Source organism: Natator depressus, chromosome 1 (genome assembly GCF_965152275.1).
Source record: "Natator depressus isolate rNatDep1 chromosome 1, rNatDep2.hap1, whole genome shotgun sequence".
NCBI classification, from domain to species: domain Eukaryota; kingdom Metazoa; phylum Chordata; order Testudines; family Cheloniidae; genus Natator; species Natator depressus.
In genome coordinates, this window is record NC_134234.1 from 864,733 (window position 1) to 889,573 (window position 24,841).

The 24,841-nt window shown below is 73.6% G+C and overlaps 1 protein-coding gene across 2 annotated transcripts; it reads left to right on the top strand.

The window, feature by feature from the left end:
• FHIP1B (FHF complex subunit HOOK interacting protein 1B) lies at positions 1 to 23,675 on the top strand. 2 transcript variants are annotated; one of them, XM_074953934.1, is made up of 13 exons: positions 1 to 75; positions 316 to 360; positions 11,383 to 11,671; positions 13,577 to 14,185; positions 16,096 to 16,254; positions 17,339 to 17,425; positions 17,619 to 17,786; positions 18,011 to 18,090; positions 19,129 to 19,298; positions 19,627 to 20,595; positions 21,170 to 21,348; positions 21,773 to 21,935; positions 23,326 to 23,675. In XM_074953934.1, the coding sequence occupies exons 3-13, from the start codon at positions 11,534 to 11,536 to the stop codon at positions 23,580 to 23,582; spliced, it is 2,979 nt and encodes a 992-aa protein (XP_074810035.1). In that variant the 5' UTR covers positions 1 to 75; positions 316 to 360; positions 11,383 to 11,533; the 3' UTR covers positions 23,583 to 23,675. The 2 variants fall into 2 exon arrangements, with proteins under 2 accessions (XP_074810035.1, XP_074810042.1); XM_074953941.1 differs by lacking the exons at positions 1 to 75; positions 316 to 360 and adding an exon at positions 3,045 to 3,192.
• Positions 23,676 to 24,841: the final 1,166 nt, after the last annotated feature.

A 24,841-nucleotide genomic window follows, 5' to 3' on the forward strand; every position in this document is an offset into this window, starting at 1 on the left:
TCGGCGCGCGCCCGGGGCGTCGGTGGGAGGCGGCGGCAAGATGGCGGCGGCTGGAGCGGGGGATGGGCCGGGCCGGTGAGAGCCGCGCGGGGGGGCGGGGAGTCTGGGCGGGGGCCGGGGGGGCTCGGGGGGGTGACGCGGGGGAGCCGGGGGGGTTCCGCGCGGGGGGGTCCGGGGGGTGACGCGGGGGGGCCGGGGGGGCTCGGGGGGGTTCCGCGCGGGGGGGCTCGGGGGGGTGACGCGGGCGGCCGGGGGGGCTCGGGGGGGCTCTGGGGGTCCCGGGTCTCACTGGCGCTTTCCCTGATTTGTTCCCAGCCCCGGCGCTGCTCGGACATGAACCCGGGTCACCTCCGCTCCCAGGTAACGGGGCCTGGGGAGGGTTGGCAGGGGGCCGAGGGGCCGGGCTGGGGGGCAGAGGGTTGGCAGGGGGCCGGGGGGGCCGAGGGGCCGGGCCGGGGAGGGTTGGCAGGGGGCCGGGGGGCCGAGGGGCCGGGCCGGGGAGGGTTGGCAGGGGGCCGGGGGGCCGAGGGGCCGGGCCGGGGAGGGTTGGCAGGGGGCCGGGGGGCGAGGGGCCGGGCCGGGGAGGGTTGGCAGGGGGCCGGGGGGCCGAGGGGCCGGGCTGGGGGGCAGAGGGTTGGCAGGGGGCCGGGGGGGCCGAGGGGCCGGGCCGGGGAGGGTTGGCAGGGGGCCGGGGGGCCGAGGGGCCGGGCCGGGGAGGGTTGGCAGGGGGCCGGGGGGCCGAGGGGCCGGGCCGGGGAGGGTTGGCAGGGGGCCGGGGGGCGAGGGGCCGGGCCGGGGAGGGTTGGCAGGGGGCCGGGGGGCCGAGGGGCCGGGCTGGGGGGCAGAGGGTTGGCAGGGGGCCGGGGGGGCCGAGGGGCCGGGCCGGGGAGGGTTGGCAGGGGGCCGGGGGGCCGAGGGGCCGGGCCGGGGAGGGTTGGCAGGGGGCCGGGGGCCGAGGGGCCGGGCCGGGGAGGGTTGGCAGGGGGCCGGGGGGCGGAGGGGCCGGGCTGGGGGGCAGAGGGTTGGCAGGGGGCCGGGGGGCGAGGGGCCGGGCCGGGGAGGGTTGGCAGGGGGCCGGGGGGGCCGAGGGGCCGGGCCGGGGAGGGTTGGCAGGGGGCCGGGGGGCGAGGGGCCGGGCCGGGGAGGGTTGGCAGGGGGCCGAGGGGCCAGGCTGGGGGGCAGAGGGTTGGCAGGGGGCCGGGGGGGCCGAGGGGCCGGGCCGGGGAGGGTTGGCAGGGGGCCGGGGGGCCGAGGGGCCGGGCCGGGGAGGGTTGGCAGGGGGCCGGGGGGGCCGAGGGGCCGGGCCGGGGAGGGTTGGCAGGGGGCCGGGGGGCCGAGGGGCCGGGCCGGGGAGGGTTGGCAGGGGGCCGGGGGCCGAGGGGCCGGGCCGGGGAGGGTTGGCAGGGGGCCGGGGGGCCGAGGGGCCGGGCTGGGGGGCAGAGGGTTGGCAGGGGGCCGGGGGGCCGAGGGGCCGGGCCGGGGAGGGTTGGCAGGGGGCCGGGGGGCCGAGGGGCCGGGCCGGGGAGGGTTGGCAGGGGGCCGGGGGGCCGAGGGGCCGGGCCGGGGAGGGTTGGCAGGGGGCCGGGGGCCGAGGGGCCGGGCCGGGGAGGGTTGGCAGGGGGCCGGGGGGCGGAGGGGCCGGGCTGGGGGGCAGAGGGTTGGCAGGGGGCCGGGGGGCGAGGGGCCGGGCCGGGGAGGGTTGGCAGGGGGCCGGGGGGGCCGAGGGGCCGGGCCGGGGAGGGTTGGCAGGGGGCCGGGGGGCGAGGGGCCGGGCCGGGGAGGGTTGGCAGGGGGCCGAGGGGCCAGGCTGGGGGGCAGAGGGTTGGCAGGGGGCCGGGGGGGCCGAGGGGCCGGGCCGGGGAGGGTTGGCAGGGGGCCGGGGGGGCCGAGGGGCCGGGCCGGGGAGGGTTGGCAGGGGGCCGGGGGGCGAGGGGCCGGGCCGGGGAGGGTTGGCAGGGGGCCGGGGGGCCGAGGGGCCGGGCTGGGGGGCAGAGGGTTGGCAGGGGGCCGGGGGGGCCGAGGGGCCGGGCCGGGGAGGGTTGGCAGGGGGCCGGGGGGCCGAGGGGCCGGGCCGGGGAGGGTTGGCAGGGGGCCGGGGGGCGAGGGGCCGGGCCGGGGAGGGTTGGCAGGGGGCCGGGGGGCCGAGGGGCCGGGCTGGGGGGCAGAGGGTTGGCAGGGGGCCGGGGGGGCCGAGGGGCCGGGCCGGGGAGGGTTGGCAGGGGGCCGGGGGGGCCGAAGGGCCGGGCCGGGGGGCGAGGGGCCGGGCCGGGGAGGGTTGGCAGGGGGCCGGGGGGCCGAGGGGCCGGGCTGGGGGGCAGAGGGTTGGCAGGGGGCCGAGGGGCCGGGCCGGGGAGGGTTGGCAGGGGGCCGGGGGGCCGAGGGGCCGGGCCGGGGAGGGTTGGCAGGGGGCCGAGGGGCCGGGCCGGGGAGGGTTGGCAGGGGGCCGGGGGGGCGAGGGGCCGGGCCGGGGAGGGTTGGCAGGGGGCCGGGGGGCCGAGGGGCCGGGCCGGGGAGGGTTGGCAGGGGGCCGGGGGGCGAGGGGCTGGGCCGGGGAGGGTTGGCGGGGGGCCGAGGGGCCGGGCTGGGGGGCAGAGGGTTGGCAGGGGGCCGGGGGGGCCGAGGGGCCGGGCCGGGGAGGGTTGGCAGGGGGCCGGGGGGCCGAGGGGCCGGGCCGGGGAGGGTTGGCAGGGGGCCGAGGGGCCGGGCTGGGGGGCAGAGGGGCCGGGCAGGGGAGGGTTGGCAGGGGGCAGCGGGGGCATGGGCAGAGGGGAGGGGGACACAGAGGGCACCAAGCGGGTTGGGGGCGCTGTCTTGGGGCCATGGGATTGGTTGGCCAGGCGGTGGGTGGGTCGCCAGCCCTGGCCATTGGTCCCTTGGCATGGGCTGGCCTTGTGCCCACTGCTCGAGGACTGGCACTGGCCCAGTCTCCGGCCTGGTACGAGGGGCTGCGGCTGTTGTGGGGCCGGGGAGGGGGTGGGCGCAGCCTGCCGGGGGTGGGGCAGGGGAACACCCGCCATTGCGTGAGGGGAGGGGAAGGTGGGCAGATGGGCCTCCCCCGAAGAGCCTCACCCTCCTGGAGTGGGGAGACAGTGGCCCCACTTGGCGGTCTCCTGAAGACTGAAGATGGGGCGGCCCCACGGCCGGTCCCCGGAGAGCATGGCGGGGGAGGGGCTGACCCAGAAGATTCCAAGGGTGAGTCGGGGGCTGCTGAGGTGTGTTTTTGAGGCCAGAGCCGGGCCCTGGCGCGGTGCCCAGGCTGCTGGTCCCAGCGTCGCCCGGTGCAAGCTGGCCCTGGCCGGGTGCAGGGGGAGGCGCCGTGTGGGTGTGGCCGGCTCTGCGTGGCTCACGCTGGCCCTGGCCGGGTGCAGGGGGAGGCGCCGGGCGGGTGTGGCCGGCGCGGCGTGGCTCACGCTGACCCTGGCCGGGTGCAGGGGGAGGGGCCGGGCGGGTGTGGCCGGCGCGGCGTGGCTCACGCTGGCCCTGGCCGGGTGCAGGGGGAGGCGCCGGGCGGGTGTGGCTGGCTCTGCGTGGCTCACGCTGGCCCTGGCCGGGTGCAGGGGGAGGGGCTGGGCGGGTGTGGCCGGCTCTGCGTGGCTCACGCTGGTCCTGGCCGGGTGCAGGGGGAGGGGCCGGGCGGGTGTGGCCGGCTCTGTGTGGCTCATGCTGGCCCTGGCTGGGTGCAGGGGGAGGGGCTGGGCGGGTGTGGCCGGCGCGGCGTGGCTCACGCAGGCCCTGCCGGGTGCAGGGGGAGGGGCCGGGCGGGTGTGGCCGGCACGGCGTGGCTCACGCTGGCCCTGGCCGGGTGCAGGGGGAGGGGCCGGGCGGGTGTGGCCGGCGCGGCGTGGCTCACGCAGGCCCTGCCGGGTGCAGGGGGAGGGGCCGGGCGGGTGTGGCCGGCACGGCGTGGCTCACGCTGGCCCTGGCCGGGTGCAGGGGGAGGGGCCGGGCGGGTGTGGCCGGCGCGGCGTGGCTCACGCAGGCCCTGCCGGGTGCAGGGGGAGGGGCCGGGCGGGTGTGGCCGGCGCGGCGTGGCTCACGCTGGCCCTGGCCGGGTGCAGGGGGAGGGGCCGGGCGGGTGTGGCCGGCGCGGCGTGGCTCACGCTGGCCCTGGCCGGGTGCAGGGGGAGGGGCCGGGCGGGTGTGGCCGGCGCGGCGTGGCTGACGCAGGCCCTGGCCGGGTGCAGGGGGAGGGGCCGGGCGGGTGTGGCCGGCGCGGCGTGGCTCACGACTGGTACCAGGGAGCCCCGGGACTGGAGCCGGGTCCCTGTTCCAGGGAGCTGGGCTGGCATTTGCCGCCAGCATTGCTTGTCCTCGGGGCGTCTGCTCTCCTGCGCCGTGGCCTAGACCTGCATCGCACCGCTGAAGATGCCGTCGCCTGGCTCGCCGCGCGCACACGCGGAATCAGTGGCTCACTGCTGCCTTTGTTGGGCTCAGGGGGCTGCCGGCTTGCCAGCCGCGCGGCCTGCCAGCGTTGTCTGCCTGGCCACGTGCAGATGTGAGGCGCTGTCTGGCCGGCCGCGGGGGTGGGAATCCCGGGAGCTGGCTTGGCGGGCTGGGGGAGCGCTCTGTCCCCCAGGGCCGGGCAGACACTCTCCTGGCTGGGCGAGGGGTTCTCAGCCGCTGGCACGTGCCCGCCTGGTGCTGGATTGCCCATCCAGCCCAAGCTCCCTGGAGGGTGAGCGTGTCGTGCGTGGCAGGAGCTGGGCGTGGGCTGGGGTTCTGGTGGCTGTAGCCTGTGGATGGCGGAGGCTCGCTGGGCTCCGTGGCTGCCAGCCAGAGGGTGGCTCTGCCCGGCCCAGCACCTGCTGTCTCCTGCACACCTGGGCTCTGGGGGTTGCCAGGCTGGAGGGCTGAGTTGTGGGCCTGCTGTGGAGCCTCCTCATTGCCCTTCAAAGCCCCCGGGATGTGGGAGTCCTGGCTCTGGCCGGCATCCGCTCCGAGAGTGGGTGGCTCCGCACCGAGGCAGCTGGGTCCTCGCAGCTCCCCCCGGGTCCCCTGCCCAGCACGGGCATGCCCCGCCACTGCTCTCGGCTCTGCTGGCCGTGGGCAGCTGAGTGCTGGGCTGGAGCGGTTTGTAGCTCGGGTCTCCAGAGAGGGCTGCAGGCTGGGCCAGTGACGCTTGAGCCCCACGGTGCGCTCAGGCGGGTCCAGTGGGTCTGTTTTATTCAGCCCAGGGCCCACGGTGGCGGATGTGCTGCCGGGCACTGACGGTCCAGGGATGTCTGGACCCCCGGCCCCTCCTCAGCCCTCTGTCCTGCAACTGGTCGCACCGGCGGGTGGCCTGCGGGGGGGAGGCATCCCTGGGTGTCAGTTGCTAGGTCTGGGCAGTTGTCTTCTGGGCCTCTCCGTGGGCCCAGGCCCCTGGGTCAGACCTGGGTCTGTGCAGGGAGCAAACACCCCTCCCCCCAGCTAACCGTGCAGCGCGTGGGGAAAGTGAGGCATGCCCTGGGTTCATCCAGAGCATTGACAAATTCCTGGGTGCAGTTGGAGGTGGTCGTTGCCTGCCCCCGGGCTGTGCCCGCCCTGCGTGTCCTGTGGTGCGGGCAGGAAAGCTGCTCTCCACGGCGGAGGGGTCTGGTCTGCAGGGCAGTGGCAGGCCAGGTGCTGGGGGGGCCGTGAGCTAGCCATTGCCAGGCCTGGTGGGGGCCTGTCCTCTCCCTCTCCCAGGACAGCTGAGCTTTCGCTCCGACCCCCCGTGCCTGGCACTTCCCCAGCTGGCTCTGGGGGCATCTCCTGGATCAGGTTCCTGCCTCAGCTAGGACCTGCCCTGTGCCTGCGTGGGGCCGCTGGTGTCGGCGGGAGGGAGAGGCTGGCCGCGCATTGGGGAGATGGCACGTCAGCCGGGCGTGTTCGGCTGTGCCAGCTCTGTGATGGTGCGGGTGAGACCGAGAAAATGCCCATGCCTCACCCAGCCCCGGCCTGCTAGGCGCTGCGTGGGAGCGGGCGTGCCCGCTGGGGAGACGGTGTCCGTGCCTCACCCAGCCCCGGCCTGCTAGGCGCTGCGTGGGAGCGGGCGTGCCCGCTGGGGAGACGGTGTCCGTGCCTCGCCCTGCCCCGGCCTGCTAGGCGCTGTTTGGGAGCAGGCGTGCCCGCTGGGGAGACGGTGCCCGTCCCTCGCCCAGCCCCAGCCTGCTAGGCGCTGCGTGGAAGCGGGCGTGCCCCCTGGGGCGACGGTGCCCGTCCCTCGCCCCGACCCGGCCTGCTAGGCGCTGCGTGGGAGCGGGCGTGCCCGCTGGGGAGACGGTGCCCGTCCCTCGCCCTGACCCGGCCTGCTAGGCGCTGCGTGGGAACGGGCGTGCCCGCTGGGGAGATGGTGCCCGTCTCTCGCCCAGCCCAGGGTTGCCTTGGCACCTTACCAGGCTGGGGGCTGCGGCTGCCTGCCCGGAACGTAGCCGTGTGTCCCTGCCCGTTGGCCTGCACATCAGGGTGCCATGGCCAGCCAAGGGCAGGCAGAGCTGTGGGCCCCGTTCTTGGTGCCCCGGGCTGGTGCTGGCTCTTCCCTTTGCTGCTGCGTTCCATTTCCAGGCTTGGGTGAGATGGCAGCGGGGGGTGGGCATGGCTGTGCCAGCTCTTGGTGCCCATGAGGCCAGCTGGCTCCCTGCCCCACAGTTCCTGGCGTGCCGCAACTCGACTCGGAGCTTTGTGTCCCCCCCCGCCGTGTGGTTCCCCCGGCCCAGGGCTGCGGCTGGGCCTCTGGCCCCCGTCCCCGTTCGCAGCGGGGGCGTGTGCCGCTCAGCAGTGTCTGGCACTGCCTGTAGCCTGCGCGGGCCGTGGGCTCTAGCTTGTCCTGCATGGCCTGGTGATGCCTCCCGCTATCCTGGCCTGCTCTGGGCATGGCCCGGCCCCCTGCTCCTGGCACCGCCCTGCCTGGCCCCCCGCCCGCCCCCTCCGCACACGGCCCTGCCCGTTCCCCCAGCAGTCCCTCCGGGCATGGCTCTTCCCGCAGCCAGATAGGTGGGGTGGTGGCAGTCAGGGGATCTTTAAGCGATCCCTGGTACTTCAGCTGACCACTAGGAGGCGCTCTCCCCTCAGAGGCTGTGCCAGGTTGATGGGTGTGTGCGTGTGCCTGGCAGACCCTCTCCTGGTGCCGGCGCTGCCCTGTCGGGCTGGGGCAGAGCCTGGCTCCTCTGGCCGCCTGGCTCCTCTGGCCCCCTGCTCTCCGATTATAGCGGAAAGCCGGCCGGGTGGCCCCGGAGCCACGCTGCCGGGCGTCTCTTCTAGAGCTTGGCCCCCATGCAGGGCCTGGGGGCCCAGGACTCCTAGCTCCTGCTCGACCCTCGGGGGACATGTCTGAGCCCTTCTACCGAGCTCCCCCTGGAGGAAGAGCGGGACCCCTGGGGTCTGGCTCATGGAAGAGGCCCCTCCAGGGGTGGTTCTGAAGCGGGGGGTGCAGCCCCAGCCCTGGGGATCCATGACAGCACCCTGGGGGTGTAACCCACCTTTGGAAAGCTCGGGGGGCCGTGCCCACACGGGGTAGTGGACAGGGGCAGGGGAACCAGGCTGCTCCTGGTGGAGGGCTCTGCCCCAGTAAAGCCAGGTGTGGGGGAGGGGGGCTCGCTAGTGGGGCCCGAACCAGGAGCGTCTCTAGACCCTCCTGCTTCAGCTCTGGTAATTGGGCCAGGGGATCCAGCAGCTCCAGAGCATGGTCTGCTCCTGCCCCTCATGGGTGGGCCCCCGCCCCTGCGGGTGGAGAGAGAGTGCCCAGCGCCAGGCCAGGGCTTCCTTCCTGCAGGCGGGGGGAGGCGGGACCCAGCGACACACCTGTCTCTGGCATCGCCCAGGTCAGGCCCTGGGCTGGGCACCGGCATGGCCTGGGGGCTCCTCACGGGCTTCCCTGCAGGGCGGCTGGGTCTGAGCTGGCGCAGTGAGAGCCGCCCCCCCAGCCCGTGCTCTGCTGTCCTGCCGCGTTGCTTTGGCCCGGCTCCTGTCCCCAGGGGCGGGCACGGCACGGCCCAGCGCACTCAGTGGAGTGCCCCTCCGCTTGCCCACGGGCAGCGCCCTTCCCCTGCCACATGAGGGCAGCCTTGAGCCCGGGCCTGTTCAGGAGAGGCCTGGCCCAGGGGCTGGCAGAGCCGGCAGGAGGGGCCCGGGGCCCTGCCCGGCCCAGCTCGCTTGCCAGCTGGAAGTGAGGGTGCAGAGGCTGTGGCTGGGCCAGGGCTGGCTGCAGGGCAGTGTCCTCCGGGCTCGGAGAGGGGCCTCCCAGGGCAGCTGTGGGCCCCTCGCCCCGCGGGCCGCCAGCCAGCCGGCAGCCGTGCCAGTCGCCTGAGGGACAGCAGCAGCAGGGCTGGGGGAGGAGCAGGCCGTTATAAATAGCCCGCTGGCCCCCCGCCCAGCTGCCGTGTGCCCCCGCTCTGACCCCCTCCCCCTTTGGGCTGGACAGTCTCTGGGCAACCCTTCTGCGGGCCAGAGCCCTGGGATCCCGCTCTGCCAGCAGGCGGTTCTGGGCAGGGGCCACGCTCACAGGGAGCGACGGGAGGGAGGCCTGTGCCCCTGTTTGAGGTCCTGGCGCAGCAGCTGAGCTGTGTGCCCGGGCCGGGTGTGGCTGGCAGGTGGCACTGCCCTTGCAGCAGGGAGGGCGCTGGGGGCAGGTGGACCTGCCCCGGCCGTTGCCGGCTGGCGCTGCTGACCCCGGGGCCAGGCAGCCCCCAAGGGTGTCGTGAAGGTGGCAGTGTCCTGCCAGCATGGAAACGCGCCAAGGCCTGCAGCTGCCGGCCTGTGCTGGAGAGCGGCCCAGCCGGCTGGCAGCCGCGCCCGGGGGGGAAGCCCGGCGGCTGTCGCTGCTGCGGCATGGCGGGGGCGGAGCCCTTCGTCCCCTGAGCTGAGCCAGGGCTGTGCCGGCAGCTCCCCAGGGCTGCCGGGGTGTCGGGCCAGCTGCAGGGTGTCTGCATGCAGTGAACACAGGGTGCAAAGCCCGTTTTCGTCCAGCTTTATGGGTCCCAGGCCCTCTCCTGTGGGCACAGGCATGGGACGTGGGGTAGCCTGGGGGCCGGCGGTCTGCAGGCCAGGAGGAAAGGCTGGCAGCGCCCCCTCGCCTCTGTCAGAGCGGGGAGTACGGGGGCTGCGCTGGGACGCTGCTGACCATCCCGTCTGATCCGGGCCCGGGCTCGAGCCTCGCCAGTGACTCTGGGGTGAGCGAATGTGGCCCGTTCCACACCCGGCTCCGGGGACAGAGAGCCCACCCCGGCCAGGGCATTGGTCCCATGCTCGTCCCTCCCGCTAGCCCTTGGGCTGGAAGCTGCCCTCAGGGGGAGGGGGGCACTTGCGGGCTCTGCTCAGGCTCCCACTCCTGGAGAGCCCCCATGGAGAGCCCCGGGGACGAGGGGGCAGCCTGCTGGGGTGGTTTCCGGGGGCCCCTCCCAGGCGTGGGGGCTGCCTGCAGACGGCGCCGAGGGGCTGGTGTGAAAAGGTGACCAGTGGGGGCTGGAGGCTGCCGGCCGCGCTGCCCAGCACGGCCCGGTTCCTGGTGCCTCCCGCCTGCAGCCGGAGGGGCTTGGGGCCGTCTCTGGTGGAGGCTCTTTGGGGCTCTGATCTGTCCGTTCAGCGCCCCGCGCGGGGGGCCTCCAGTGCTGCAAATCATAACTCGGCCGGGGTTCCAGACCCCCCGTTGCTGAGCCGGCCCAGCCCCCAGGGACGCTGGCTGAGGCCGTGACCCCACTGCTCTGCTCCTCGCTATCCCCCCAGGGCCGGCCCCCAGACCTTTCCAGGATCACTGCTTCCCGGGGCTCCAGCCCCAGCTCCCGTGGGGCACAGCCAGGCCCCTCATTTCCCGGCGGTGACGGGGTTGTCGCCTGCAGCCCAGGCCAGCGCGTGGTGAGCACCGGGCTGGGAACAGCCCCTCCAGCTGGCCCGGGCCCGGCAGGTGGGCAGAGCCAAGTCCCATGGAGAAGTGTCAGCCCAGCGGGCTCCACAGCTGGGCACGTCGGGAGCCCGTTCAGCAGCGTCTGCCCAGCGCTGGCCTGACCGCAGAGCCTCAGGAGGCCTCCCCGCCCGCAGGTGCTGAGGGTCCCGCTGTTGCGTCCCTCCTCCGAGCTGGCTGCATTGCAGCCGGCAGATGTGAGTCCCCTGACGTGTTGCGGGAGGGCACGGCGCCGGGTCGTGGGGTGGCTCTGTGCCAGGTTGGGGGATGCGGTGCCAGGTCATTGGGTGGCAGAGGACTGGATCGTTGGGTGGCAGAGGACTGGTTTGTGGGGGGGTGCGGCGCCAGGTTGTTGGGGGGGTGGCACTGGGTCATTGGGTGGCTCGTTGGCTGGGTTGTGGGGGGGGGCGCAGTCCCGGGTCATTGGGTGGCATAGGACCGGGTCATGGGGAAGGGCACGGCGCTGGCTCATGGGGTGGCAGAGGACCTGGTCGTGGGGGGGCATGGTCCTGGGTTGTGGGGGGCACAGAGCCGGGTCGTGGGGGGGGTACGACGCTGGGTCATCGTGGGGCACGGTCCCGGGTCGTGGGGTGGCAGAGGACCGGGTCGTGGGGGGGCGCGGCGCTGGGTCGTTGGGTGGGCGTGGTCCCGGGTCGTGGGGTGGCAGAGGACCGGGTCGTGGGGAGGCGCGGCGCTGGGTCGTTGGGTGGGCGTGGTCCCGGGTCGTGGGGTGGCAGAGGACCGGGTCATGGGAGGTGCATCGCTGGTCGTGGGGTGGCAGAGGACAGGGTCGTGGGGGGCGCAGCGCTGGTTGTGGGCGGGCGTGGTCCCGGGTCGTGACAGAGGACCGGGTGGTGGGCGGGGCACGGTCCCCGTCGCTGGGTGGCTCATGTCTGGGCTCCGGGGCGCCCCACTCCTCTCTCCCCCGTCAGGCTGCCCAGCAGAGGTGGGGCCTGGCTCGGCTGAGCTCCCCGCCCTTGTCCGGCCTCTGGTCGGCCAGGCGCCCGCTCCCTTGTTCCCCACGGGCGGTGAGAGGTGGGGGGCTCTGGGGCAGGGAAGAGCCCAGCCCCTGGGCCAGGCCTAGAGGGGTCACTTCCTCCTTCTCCCGCGGCTGAGCGCTGTGGGTGCCTGCGGGCTCCCCCCTCGGGCTCTGGGCGTCCCCTCCCCGGACCCCTTTGCTGTCCCTGTGTGGACACGGCTGCCTGGCTCGCTTGCGCAGACGGGGCGGGGGGTTGAAATGGGGGGCGAGTGCCAGGCTGTGAATGCTGGGTGCGTGGGCACCCCGTGCCTGCAGACTGCTCTGGGTGTGCCCTGCGCTGCTCCTGCCCCGGCAGTGCCCGCCTTTCCTGTTGCTCCTTGCACTTTGCCCCTGCTGCAGGTGGGCAGGGCGGGGCTCCCGTCCCTTGGCTCCCTCCTCCCGGCCGGGGGGGATGAGGCGGGAGTCCCGGGCGGTGGCCCCGGCTCGCAGCGTCCGGGCCGCCGGGGACACGGGGCTCCCTGCCTCATGCTTGTCTCTCTCCCCGCAGCCTGGTGCCACCCTGGCCTCAGCATGGAGAGCTGGGCCTGCCCTCGCCCGTCCGGCGCCCCCCAGCAGCCCTTGCCACAGCCCGTGGAGCGCCCAGGGCCTGCCCGAGCCCTGTAGCCCCCCCTGGCCGGTGCGGAGCTGTGCCCGTGCGCATGGAGAGGATGAGCTGGCTCAGCAAGCTGCACCCCCGGGCAGTGGGGCACCGGGCCAGCCGCAGTGCCAGCCTGCAGAGCCCCGTGACGGCTGACCCCGAGACCTGCCTCATGGTCTTCAAGAACCACTGGTGCCAGGTGAGGGCGTTCGGGGCCCCACACCACTCCAGCCGGGGGGCTGGCGATGGGGCCGTGGGAAGGAGCAGAGTGGGGGGGGGGGTCAGTGCAGAGGGGGAGAATTGGGGGAGGAGGGAGAGCTGAGGGCCCCCAAGAAGGGGGGGCTCCCAGGCGCCGGGTGGGTCTGCACTGGAAACGCGACAGTGTCACGAATCCCAGCTTGCGTGCGCTCTTGGCCCCGTGCGGTCCCTGGGGGGAGCCCCCTTCTCTGCCATGGGCCCGCTCAGGGAGTCCCCTCACTCTGGCCCCCCGGGGCCCCCACCCCCCGATCTCTAGACTGACTCTCCGCCAACGTACCACAGGAGGGCTTAGTGAGTCTCTGAACCCAGCACAGGAAACTCCCCGGCCTCAGGCCTGGCCTCCCCCAGCCCATCCAGGGGGGCTCTGCCTGCTCCCTCCCCCCAGCCGAGTCCCCATATCACCTCCCCCAAGCCCCGCCTCTGCCCTTTGTTTCCGTCCCAGGTAAACAGGTCGCTGGGGCCCCTCTCCTCCGCCCTTTGTTCCCCCCTGGCGGGACCAGCGGGCACCGGGGTCCTCCCACTGGCCAGACCCGGCTGTCAGCCAAGCTGGGGTGGGCCTCTTAGTCACCAGGTGTTGGGGTTCCCCGTCTCCAGGCCATTGTCCGGGGTCCCGGCTGCTAGGCGAGGTCACACCTGGTCCTCTGCAACAACCCCTCTCTCCCACCACCTTGTTAAACGTGCAGGACACAGGGAAACTGAGGCGCGCACATGCTCTTCATGTAAATCACTATAAACATCCCCCGGTGGGGAAGCTGCTTGTCCCGCCGGAGCGGTTCTCCCCGGGGGAGTGTGGGACGAGGAGAGGTCTCCGGGGCACCCCGGAGAGGTGGGGACAGCTCCGTCTCTCACCCGCACAGACAGGGATATGTCAGGGGACATCCCTAGGGACAGCAGCACTGCGTGTGCTGACCAAGGGCAATGCCTGCCTCAGGGTTCCTCTGGGGGGCTGCCCTGCCCCGAGGGTAACGAGGAGGCCGGGGCTGCCAGGGGTGTGGCTGGGTCGAGGGGCCCATCGGGGCAGGTGGCAGAGCAGCCAGAGAGCAGGAAGTTGCTGGGCAGGGCGCAGGTGTGGTAAGAAATGGGCTCTTGCCCAGGACTGCGCCCATGGCCCAGACACCGGGGGGGTCGGGTCCCAGAGCGCCTGGCCCCCACGTGGCCAGCCCCAGGAGGGCCTAGCCTGGGTGCCAGGGCTAGTCCCCCCCGCCACCCCCAGACACGCTATGATGGACCCAGAGGAGTCATCCCCCCCCGCCCCCCGCCTTGGCTCCAACACCACACGAGACCTGACCTGCTTTGAAACCGCCGGTGGGGGGTTCTTGCGGCTCCCAGCTTGGGGGGCTCCGGCTCCTGGCTGGATGGGGGCGGGGTGGGGGGGCTCTGTACGGGGACACGGCTCCCCAGGGCCCGTCGGGGCTGGACGTGCTGGGCAGAGCTCAGGGGGGACGCAGGCGGCTGGAGCCCAGAGGCCCCATCTCAGCGCGCGCTGCCCCCCGTGCCCTGCCCCCCCCGCTGAGCACGTGCCTCGCCCCCGCCCCCTGGCCCCCCTCACACAGCGCGTGCCGCCCCCCCGCACCCTGCCCCCCCTCACTCAGCGTGCACCTGCGCCCTGCGCCCCCGCTCAGCGCATGCCGCCCCCTGCCCCCCCCACTCAGCGCGCACCTGCGTCCTGCCCCCCGCTGAGCATGTGCTGCCCCCCTGCCCCCTGTCCCCCCTCACTCAGTGCCTGCTGCCCCCCGCCCCTTGCCCCCCCTTGCTCAGTGCGTGCCACTGCCACGCACCCTGCCCCCCGTCGCTCAGCGCGCGCTCCCCCCTGCCCCCCCGCTCAGCGTCTGCTGCCTCCCACCAGGTGCTGCGGATCCTGGAGCAGCGGGGCCCCAGGGGCCCGGGCGCGGCGGACGACCTGAGCGCCGTGCGGAACAACAGCTACCAGATGCTGACGCTGCTGGCGGAGGAGCGGGCGGGCGCCGGGGCGGGCGCGGGGCCCATCCTGCAGCTGGTGCTGGCGGAGAACCTGCTGGAGCGGCTGCTGCAGTGGCACCTGCAGCGGGAGGGCAGCGAGGAGCAGCGGGCGGAGCAGCTGAAGCTCTACGAGATGCTGATCAGCCAGAGCCGCCAGCCCCTGCTGCGGCACCCGCCCGTGCGCGGCCCGCTGCTGCGTCTGCTCAGCCTGTGCGCCGAGCCGGCCTCGCCCGCCCTGCGCGCCAGCCTGGTGCTGCTGCTCAACCAGCTCTGCGGCTGCCTGGCCAAGGACCCGGCCCTCCTGGAGCTCTTCTTCCACCGGCCCGCGGAGCAGGGCCCCGCCGACCTGCTGCCCTTCTCCCTGCTGGTGCCCTTCGTCCACCACGAGGGGCCCACGGGGCAGCAGGCCCGCGATGCCCTGCTGCTGCTGCTGGCCATGGCCGCCAGCAACCGCGCCGTGGCCACGTACATCACCGACAGCTCCTACTTCTGCCCGGTACGGCTCCCACGCGGTGCCTGGCTCCGCCCCGCCCGGGCCCGGGGGCCCCAGGCTGCTCCCCGGCCGGTCCCTGCCGGCGCCCGCGGGAGGGGCCGGCCCCGGGGGCCCCAGGCTGCTCCCCGGCGGGTCCTTGCCGGCGCCCACGGGATGGGCCGGCCCCGGGGGCCCCAGGCTGCTCCCCGGCCGGTCCCTGCCGGCGCCCGCGGGAGGGGCCGGCCCCGGGGACCCCAGGCTGCTCCCCGGCGGGTCCCTGCCGGCGCCCGCGGGATGGGCCGGCCCCGGGGGCCCCAGGCTGCTCCCCGGCCGGTCCCTGCCGGCGCCCGCGGGATGGGCCGGCCCCAGGGGCCCCAGGCTGCTCCCCGGCCGGTCCCTGCCGGCGCCCGCGGGATGGGCCGGCCCCGGGGGCCCCAGGCTGCTCCCCGGCCGGTCCCTGCCGGCGCCCGCGGGATGGGCCGGCCCCGGGGGCCCCAGGCTGCTCCCCGGCCGGTCCTTGCCGGCGCCCGCGGGATGGGCCGGCCCCGGGGGCCCCAGGCTGCTCCCCGGCCGGTCCTTGCCGGCGCCCGTGGGATGGGCCGGCCCCGGGGACCCCAGGCTGCTCCCCGGCCGGTCCCTGCCGGCGCCCGCGGGATGGGCCGGCCCCGGGGGCCCCAGGCTGCTCCCCGGCCGGTCCCTGCCGGCGCCCGCGGGATGGGCCGGCCCCGGGGGCCCCAGGCTGGCCCCGGGGGCCCCAGGCTGCTCCCCGGCCGGTCCCTGCTGGCGCCCGCGGGATGGGGGCTTGTGCACGCTGTGGCTGTGACTCCTGGCGGGGGTGCTCTGGGGGGGGCTGGGCAGGGCGTCTCCTGCGGCCCATTACCACAGCGTCCGTGCCCCCCAGGCCAGGCAAGTGGGGCCACCCACGGAGGCCCAGGGAAATGAGGCGACTCAGCCCAGGTCGGGGCGCAGCCCCCCCAGCCTCCTGCCCAGCTTTGCTTCCGTGTGTCCCCTGTGCCCCTGCCCTGCAGAGCAGCTGGTGCCCAGCCTTGGTAGCTCGTGTCTGGCAAAGTCCGGCCTGGCGTGGTGTTTGGAGCAGGGTGCCTGGCGCGGGGGACACACAACGGGGTACAGCCGAGTGCCCAGCATGGCCCTGAGCCCAGCCTGCTGCTGGCTCCCTGGCTGGGAGCCGACTGGCAGCGGATGCCAGGGTGGCCCTGCCCATCTCGGCAGCTGAGCCAGATGCTGGCCCTGGCCCCTCTCCGCCTGCCTCCCCTCGTACATGGGGGAAGCTGGCCCCGGTCCTGTGGGGAGGGAATGGAGCCTGTACAGGCCCTCCCATGGGGGGCACAGGGTGTTTTCTGTGGGGACCTATGGTTAGAGGGAAGAGCAGGGAATGGAGCCAGGACTCCTGGGTCCCATTCACAGGGTTGCTGCCAGCTTGGAGAGTAACCTCGGGCAAGCCCTGTCCTACAGAGTCTGCCTGCCCCACTGTGCCTCAGTTTCCCTGTCACAGGGGCTGAGACCGAGGCCTTGTCTGAGGGGATGTGGGCTGTGCTCTATGAGTGTGGGCTAGCAGGCTGCTGGCTGGGGCCATGGGGGAGCTGGCATTGAGCCGGGCTGGGCACCCCGTGCTGCCCTGGGCACTCCGCCCTGAGCCGTCCCAGCCTGCCCAGGGGGTCCGCACCCCATAGTGCGACCCATGAGCTCCAGCTGCAGGGGGTCAGCAGAGACTCAGCACTAGGCTCCCTGCGAGGGGCAAGCGGGGGGTGCCAGCACCTGGGTGACTCGAGCTGGGCCCTTTGCCAGCCCCTGCCCGGTCCCTCCCCTGTGCTCTGGGGGGCAGGCGGTGTCCATCAGGGCAGCGCCTGGCGCCAGGTGCCCCCTGCTGGGGGCTCTCCCTAACCATCAGCCTTTCACTCCCCCTGTGCCCCCAGGTCCTCGCCACGGGCCTCAGCGCCCTGTACTCCTCACTGCCCCGCAAGATCGAGGTGCGGGCGGACGACTGGCACAGCCTGCGTCGCGAGGACTGGATGGGTGTGCCCGCGCTTGTCCTCTTCATGAACTCGCTGGAGTTCTGCAACGCCGTCCTCCAGGTGGGCAGGCCGCAGCCTGCGGGCACATGCCAGGGGCTGCCCAGCACCGTGCCCGGCACAGCCTGCCCTGTATGCCCCGAGATCCCCCATCCTGTCCCCCGGGGGCTGCCCAGCACCGTGCCCGGCACAGCCTGCCGTGCCCTCCTCGAGATCCCCCATCCTGCCCGGCCGAGGGTTGCCCGGCACAGCCCGCCCTGCCCGCCCCGAGATCCCCCATCCTGTCCCCCGGGGGCTGCCCAGCACCGTGCCCGGCACAGCCTGCCCTGCCCTCCTCGAGATCCCCCATCCTGCCCGGCCGAGGGTTGCCCGGCACAGCCCGCCCTGCCCGCCCCGAGATCCCCCATCCTGTCCCCCGGGGGCTGCCCAGCACCGTGCCCGGCACAGCCTGCCCTGCCCTCCTCGAGATCCCCCATCCTGCCCGGCCGAGGGTTGCCCGGCACAGCCCACCCTGCCCGCCCCGAGATCCCCCATCCTGTCCCCCGTGGGCTGCCCAGCACTGTGCCCGGCACAGCCTGCCCTGCCCTCCTCGAGATCCCCCATCCTGCCCGGCCGAGGGTTGCCCGGCACAGCCCGCCCTGCCCGCCCCGAGATCCCCCATCCTGTCCCCCGGGGGCTGCCCAGCACCGTGCCCGGCACAGCCTGCCCTGCCCTCCTCGAGATCCCCCATCCTGCCCGGCCGAGGGTTGCCCGGCACAGCCCACCCTGCCCGCCCCGAGATCCCCCATCCTGTCCCCCGTGGGCTGCCCAGCACTGTGCCCGGCACAGCCTGCCCTGCCCTCCTCGAGATCCCCCATCCTGCCCGGCCGAGGGTTGCCCGGCACAGCCCGCCCTGCCCGCCCCGAGATCCCCCATCCTGTCCCCCGGGGGCTGCCCAGCACCGTGCCCGGCACAGCCTGCCCTGAGATCCCTCATCCCTCCCGCCGGGGGCTGCCCAGCACCGCCCTCTGCCCCGCTGCGCCCTTCTCCTGGTTTGGAGTGGAGGCTGCAGCCCGGATCGCAGTGGCTGGCTGCGCTGGGAGGGACCCAGGTGTCCTGCAGCCCCTGCTGTGGCCGGGCGCCCACGCTGAGCTCTGTGCTCTTGCAGGTTGCCCACCCGCTGGTGCAGAAGCAGTTGGTGAATTACGTCCACAACGGCTTCCTGGTGCCCGTCCTGGGCCCGGCCCTGCACAAGGTAGGGCAGAGCTGGGAATGGGTGGGCTGCTGGCATGGGTAACGCACCCCGGCCTGGCTCCGCTGCTGTGGGGGGGTCTGGCACAGCCTTGCGGTGGGGGGCGGGGGGGCTCGGCGGCCAAGCCCTGCGGCGTGGGGTGTTTCCGGCGGCCGAGCCCTGCGGTGTGGGGCCCGGCTGAGCGGCTGTCCCGCAGACGGCGGTGGAGGAGCTGATGGCCAGCACGGCGTACCTGGAGCTGTTCCTGCGCAGCGTCAGCGACCCGGCCCTGCTCCAAACCTTCCTGCGCTTCATCCTGCTGCACCGGCACGACCACAGCACCATCCTCGACACGCTCGTCGCCCGCATCGCCGCCAACTCCCGGGTATGGGCCCCCGCTCTCCCCCCCCCCCAGCTCTCCCGGGGACGGGCCCCCGCTCTTCCCCTCCCCCCCCCCAGCTCTCCCGGGGACGGGCGCCCCCCCGCAGCTCCCTGTTCGGGGTTCCATGGGCCTGTCCCCCCAAGGCTCAGCTCCCCCAGGGGATGTGCTGAGGGGCAGGAGCCAGCCCGGCCCGCCTACTGCCCGGCTAACACCTGCCTCTCCCCCAGCTCTGCATGGTGTCTCTGAGCCTCTTCCGCACTCTGCTCAACCTGAACTGCGAGGACGTGATGCTACAGCTGGTGCTCAGGTGACCCGGCGCGTTGCGTCCTGGCTTCCAGCCCAGGCTCCCCGTGACCCTAAGCAAAGCCCTGCCCCCCTCTGTGCCTCGGTTTCCCCATCTCTGCCGGGCGCTGCTGAAGGAGGGGCTAGAGCATGCGGTGGCTCTCCAGCAGCGCCATGGCACCCCGGGCAGAGCGCTGGGCCCTGGCTCCTGGCTGGGCTCCTAGGGCTGCCGGAGCAGATCCTGGCCCAGGCTCGGACCAGCCAGGCCTAGCCCCGCGCCAGCAGGCTGCTGCGTCTGTGGCTTGGCCCCATGGGGAGCCCCAGTGCCGTGGCAGGGCTGCTTCCTCCCAAAGCGCACAGGGCCCCGGGCCCCCTCGCTCGCCAGCCCGGCTGACAGTCTGGCTGCTTGGTCCCGGCGTGGCTCTGGCTCCTACCTCAGGCCGGGGCAGCCTTCCCCAGAGCCCTGGGGGGCCAGGGACCATAGGGGTCACTTCAGGGTGCACCGTGGGCCTGGAGCACCCCGGGGCTGGCGTGTGGCTGGGGATGGCAGGACGGGGGCCTTTAGGGGGAGCCCTGGCCACTTGCAGCTTGGCCTGGAGCTGGGGCTGCCCCGGGGCTGGTGGGCGGCATGTCCCGGGGCTATGCAGCGGGCACAGCCAGTGGTGCGGGGGGCCGGGGCTGTCTGAGGGGGCCCGGAGCTGGCCGAGGCTGGGGGCCCTGGAGAGCCCCTCAAGCTCCTGTTGGAGCCCCGACCCTTTCGGGGCTGGTGGACAGGGCTGGAGGCACTTCACCTGCGGGCACCTGGCGGGGAAGCTTGGAGCACAGCACCCCCTAGTGCCCACTCCTGGCATGGCTCTGCTCTGGCTGCCCAGGCAGCCTGGCCCTGGAGTGCCTGGGAACAGCGGGCGCACTGCCCCCCGGTGGGCTGGGAGCGGGGCCAGGGTGAGCCTGGGGAAGCTGGAGGCAGTCTCGAGGCCTCTGCCCAGCCCTGGCCGGGAGCTGGGTCCCTGGCGGAGGGGGGCGGGCGGGGCCTGGTGTGACTGGGCTGCTCCCCTGCCCCCAGGTACCTGATCCCCTGCAGCCACGTCATGCTGAGCCAGAAGCGGGCGGTGAAGGACCTGGACATCTACGGCAAGTCGGCCGACAAGTTCCTGTCGCTGATCCCGCGCTGCTGCCGGGCCGAGAGCCTGCCCGCGCCCGACCGGGAGGAGGAGCACGCCACCTGGGCCAAAGGTGGGCCGGCCCCTGGCGCCCCCGGCCCTACCGGAGCCGCCCGGCGCTGGGCCCGTCAGGCTTCCCGCGGGGAAGGGGGGCACCGTCACCCAGCAACTCGGGGGCCCCGGCGCGGTCTCTGAGGGTGCCTGTTGGCGGCTGGCACGCGGGAGTCAGGCTGGTGGGAGGTGCTGTCTGGCCTCACCTGGGGCCATGCCCCCACCCGGGAGACAGGGGGGCTGCTCAGGGCGCCCAGCGCGTAGGTGTCCATTCCCCCACCCTGGGGCTGGGGTGCTCCGGGTCGGGGCCAGGCCCGCGGTAACGCTCCCTCTCGGCTCTCCCCTCGCAGCCCACGGGAGCCCCACCGTGGACACCTCCTCCGTGGTCACCGTGCCCAAGCCCTCCACGCCCTCCCGCCTCGCCTTCTTCATGCGCCAGCAGAGCTGCAGCTCGGAGGCGGGGAGCCCGGCGCCCCGCTCGCCCGGCCTGGCCACGCCCGGCGGGAGCCCCTGCCACCGCCCGGCCAGGTGGGAGGAGGTGGCGGAGCTGGACGGGAACTACCTGGAGTACCTGCGGGATGCGCAGCTCGGCGTGGAGCAGTGCGTGCGGGCCTGCCGCGTCTGGTCGGCCCCCTACGACGGGGAGCGCCCGAGCGCCGCCAGCCTGGCCCCCTCCCAGCCCGCCGGCCCCCCTGGCCCCGCCACGCCGCGCACGAAGAAGAGGGGCCTGGCAGAGGAGGGGGTGGGGCTGGCCGGGGCCCCCAGCAGCAGTGAGCCCAGCGCTGGCCACTCCACGCCCGACGTCGAGGACTCAGCCCCGCTCCTCAACGGGGCCCCTGGGGTAGAGTCGAGCCGGGCCGGCAGGCCAGCCGGGGCCGTGGCGGTGAAGAAGGTGCGCCGGGGTCCCCCCTCTGCCAGCTCGGAGCGGCAGCGGAGAGGGCTCAAGGCCGAGGCGGAGAACGGCTCCCCCACCGCCCCGGCCCCAGCCCCGGCCTGGGAGCAGCTGTCCGTGGACTCCCTGATCGACGAGCTGCTGGCCCGGGCCCCCAGCGAGCCCAATGGCGCCAGCCTGAGCATCGAGAGCTTCTCGCGGGAGCTGCGGGAGCTGGAGGCTGAGCTGCAGAGTGGAGCTGAGCAGCCCCCCACCTCACCCGCTGAGCCCCTCTCCCAGGAGGAGGAGGAGGAGGCCTACGAGCGGTTCGCCTCGCCCCCCGAGCGCCCGGCTCCGGCCGCCTCCGGGGGGGCCCCGGGCCCCCTGGCCCAACTCGTCAGCAGCCCCCTGTGTGCCCTAGGACAGCCGCCCAGCCAGCCCTTCACAGGTGAGTGTGGGCGGGGGAGCCCCTGGCCCAGCCAGCTGGCACCCGGCCTTCCCAGGGGCGCCCACACCAGGGCATATCCTGGGTCCCAACGCCAGCCGCCCGAGCCAGGGACACCTGGCTAATGGCCTTCGATGGACCTGCCCCTTCTGGGGGGCGCCGGCTCACATCCGGGCCCAGGGCGGGGACTGGCTGGGGGGGGAGCGGGGCACTGTCTTCATGAAGCTCCCTCCTCTCTACTGAGACGAGGAAGAGTGAGTGGGGGGCTGGAGGGCGGGACAGGGGCTGGAGCCTCCAGTGGGCAGAGTGGGGGCCGGTGTGGGGTGGGGGCTGGTGCCCCAGTGGGAAGGGCAGAGTGGGGCTGGTGGGCAGGACAGGGTGGAGGCTGGCACCCAGTGGGCAGGGCACGGGGCTGGCGGGCGGCTGGTGGGCAGGGTCGGGGCTGGCGGGCGCCCGGCGGGCAGGGCAGGGGGGAGGCCGGCGCCCGGTGGGCAGGGCAGGGGGGAGGCCGGCGCCCGGCGGGCAGGGCAGGGCAGGGGGGAGGCCGGCGCCCGGGGTGACGCCGTGCCCCGCGCAGGTCCCTTCGTGGCCGTGCTGCTGGCCAAGCTGGAGAACATGGTGCAGAACTCGCTGTACGTGAACGTGCTGGTGACGGGGCTGGTGGCGCGACTCGCCTGCTACCCGCAGCCCCTGCTCCGCTCCTTCCTGCTCAACACCAACATGGTTTTCCAGCCCAGCGTCAAGTCTCTGCTGCAGGTACGGCCTGGGGCGTGTGTGTGCGCCAGCCGGGGGGTGACGGCAGCCCGGGCATGGCCCCTGCCCGCTCCCGCTGGGCCTGGCTGGCAGCTCCTAGAATCATAGAATCATAGAATATCAGGGTTGGAAGGGACCCCAGAAGGTCATCTAGTCCAACCCCCTGCTCGAAGCAGGACCAATTCCCAGTTAAATCATGTCCCCTCTGGGCCTCTCAGCTTGGTGGCACAGCAGTGACCCACGGGCCGGGGTGCCCGGATTGCTGTGGGGGGGGTCACAGGGCTTCGGGCTGAGCCAGCAGGGAGCCCTGGCCCCAGGCCTGCATGCTCTGGGGTCCCCCCACGCTGCCCCTTGGCATCTCGGCAGCTCCCCCGCAGTTTGGTCGGGCCCCCTGTCCTCGGCGGGCACTGACCCGCCTGCCTTGCAGGTCCTGGGCTCGGTGAAGAACAAGATCGAGAGCTTCGCCGCCAGGCAGGAGGACTTCCCCACCCTGCTCTTCAAAGCCCGCAAGTACCTGCTCGCCCGCGGCCAGCTGGACTGGGCCGACGCCCCGAACGCCGCGCCTGCCCTGCGCCGCTCGGAGACGCTGGGTAGGGCCAGGGGCACGGGGGGAGGGGCGCTGGCAGGGGGCTGCTGCCTGCTTCGGGCCTGCCTGGCACCCTGCTCGGCCTGCATGTAGCAGGGTGTCCCGGAGTCCCCGGGCGACGCTCTGGAACGGCTCCCTACGGAGCCAGGCAGGACTCGGGGAGCCTCCTCTCCCCAGTGCAAGAAGCTCACACAACTTCCACCATCCTGGGGCTGACCTCGGAGATTCAGCATCCCCGTCCACACCGTGCGCTTCCCACCGCGAGTCCGCCCAGGCGGGGTCCTGGGTGGGGCCAGAGGGCCCTGCCCCCCAACTCCGCAGTCAGACGTGACTCTCAGCCAGCCAGTAAAGCAGAAGGTTTATTAGACGACAGGAACATGGTCCAAACTGGAGCTTGTACATACAGAGACCAGGACCCCTCAGTCAGGTTTGTCTTGGGGGTAGGGAGCCCAGAGCCCCATCTGGGCCTCCCTCTATTTCCCCAGCCAGCTCCAAACTGAAACTCCCCCTCCCCTTCTCTGGCCTTTGTCTCTTTCCCGGGCCAGGAGGCCACCTGATCTCTTTGTTCTCCAACCTCTTCAGTCGGCACCTTTGCAGAGGAGGGGCCCAGGCCATCAGTGGCCAGGAGACAGGGTGTCGGCCATTCTCTGTGCAGACGGCATCGCACTGGCCCTCTCGGGCTCTGCAACAATCACACCCCCTGATCCCACCACCTAGAGACTTAAGAACTGCCTAGGGGAAACTGAGGCACCCCCACAGTATTCAGAGAGAACATTAAGAACATTCCCACTTCATCACAGAGAGCTGCCAAGCAGGGCCTGCCTCCGGCCGCTGTGCCCCCAGTGCCCTCGCCTGCTTTCGGGACAGTCCCTGGCAGGCCCCCTGCAGGCGTCAGCCCCCTCCGGGTCACACTCGCTGGGGTCAGCCCCTCGGCTCCCCCCTTCCCAGGACCGACCCTCGGAGCCTCCAGCCCCCACCGGGAGCTCCCCCTGGCGAGACTTGTGCCCCGAGGGAGCCAGGCACCCCCCTGCCTGACTCTGCAGTGACTCAGCCAGCGGGTAACAGCAGGGGGGTGCCTGGGGGTCTGGACCCAGCGCAGAGAGTTAGAGCCTGGGCCAGCCGGGTCAGATCAGAGCCCAGAGCCCCCCGGCCCCTCTGTAATCCCTGTCCAGGAGTGTGTGTCCAGCCGCCCACACTAGTCATACCCAGGGCCCCTCATGTCTTCTGGGCTTATCATGGGCGCGGGGCCCTGGCCCGCCTGGTGTCAGTCACACCTGGGTCCCTACGAAGAATAACCACCTCCCCCAGTAGCCAGGCAGCGCATGGGGGACACTGAGGCACACACAGCATTTCCCTGTGCTCTCTGCCCGGCTGACCCCGCTCTCTGCCCGCAGTGAAGAGCCGCAAGCCGTCCATCGGGGAGCTGATCCTGCGGCATGCCAACAGCCCGACGCGGGCGCGGCAGGCGGCCCAGCTGGCCCTGCAGCAGGTGCGGGAGGCGCCGGTGGGCACGGAGAAGCAGAACGAGGCGCTGCGGGTGAGGAACGCCGTGTACAGCGCCGTGATCTTCAGCGAGTTCCTCAAGGAGCTGGCGGCCATCGCCCAGGCCCATGGGGTCACCTCGCCCTTCCTGCTGGAGCCTGAGGAGTGAGGGGCGCCGGGCCGCACCCCCTGCCCACCGGCCCCGTCCTCCCGCTGGCCGGGCGCTGCCGGGACTCGCCTTTTTAACCTGCCCTCGGGACACGGACCTTAATTTATTGGGGGTGCGGGGGGGTGGGGTGGGGGGCTGCACTGTGGATAAAGGAGAGTGTCCCTCTGGCTGGTGTGTGTGTGTGCAGGGCCCCCTCGACCTCCGGGCTGTCCCCACTGTCCCCTGCCCTTCAGCTGCCCCTGTGATCCCCTGCCCCACGGGCTGCCCCCTGCAACCCCCTGCCCAGCGGGCTGTCCCCCATCTACCCCCACAACCCCCTGCCCTTCAGCTGGCCCCTGCCCCCCAGGCTGCCACCCACAACCCCCTGCTGCAGGCTGCCCCCCCATCTACCCCCATGACCCCCTGCCTTCAGCTGCCCCCTGCTCTGCGGGCTGCCTCCCCACAACCTCCTGCTGCAGGCTGCCCTCTCATCTACTCTACGACCCCCACTGCCCCCCATGACCTGCTGCTACGGGCAGCCCCCTCCGTCTACCACCATGACCCGCAGCCTTTTGGCTGCCCCCATGACCCCCAGTCTCGCAAAGGGCCTGGCAGCTTAGAAAGGGGCCCAGAAGAGCGGCAGGAACATTGGGGGGCTGGACCCTGCTTGGCAGTGGGGGGTGCTCTGTGACCAGGCCTGGTCTGCCCAGTGAAGGCTAAGGGGCGCTGGGTCACCGGCTAAAGGCTCCTGATTCCTGCGGGCAGCTGGCAGTGCCAGGCCAAGGCAGGGCGAGCCCCAGTGGAATTGTGTGGGGCAGGGTCAGCGCAGCCCCCTCACCCTTCATCTCCGCTGCCCACCCTGTGGCAAGGTGCCTGGCTGGGCCCTGCGCTGCCTGCCGTCTGCTCCCCCGCCTCAGGCCTTCGCTCCCCCGCCAGGGGGACCACGAGGAGGGGCTCAGGACTCCTGGGTTCTTCTTCAAGGGCTTGCTCATATCGATTCCAATTCGGTGTGCGCGCCGCATGCACGATCATCGGAGAATTTTTACCCTAGCAGCACCTGGTGGGTCGGCTGTGGAGCCCTCTGGCGTGGCGCCTTCATGGCGCTGGATATATGCCCCAGCCGGCCCAGTGCCCCCGCAGTTCCTTCTTGCCGCCCGGGACGGCCTTTGGAACTGTGCAGCGCGGCGTAGCTGTCCTCCACGCCCCCTAGCTTTCCCCTTCCCCTTCTTCGGCAGTTCTCATAGTTGCAGCACTTGTTATAGAGATAGTGATAAGTTTAG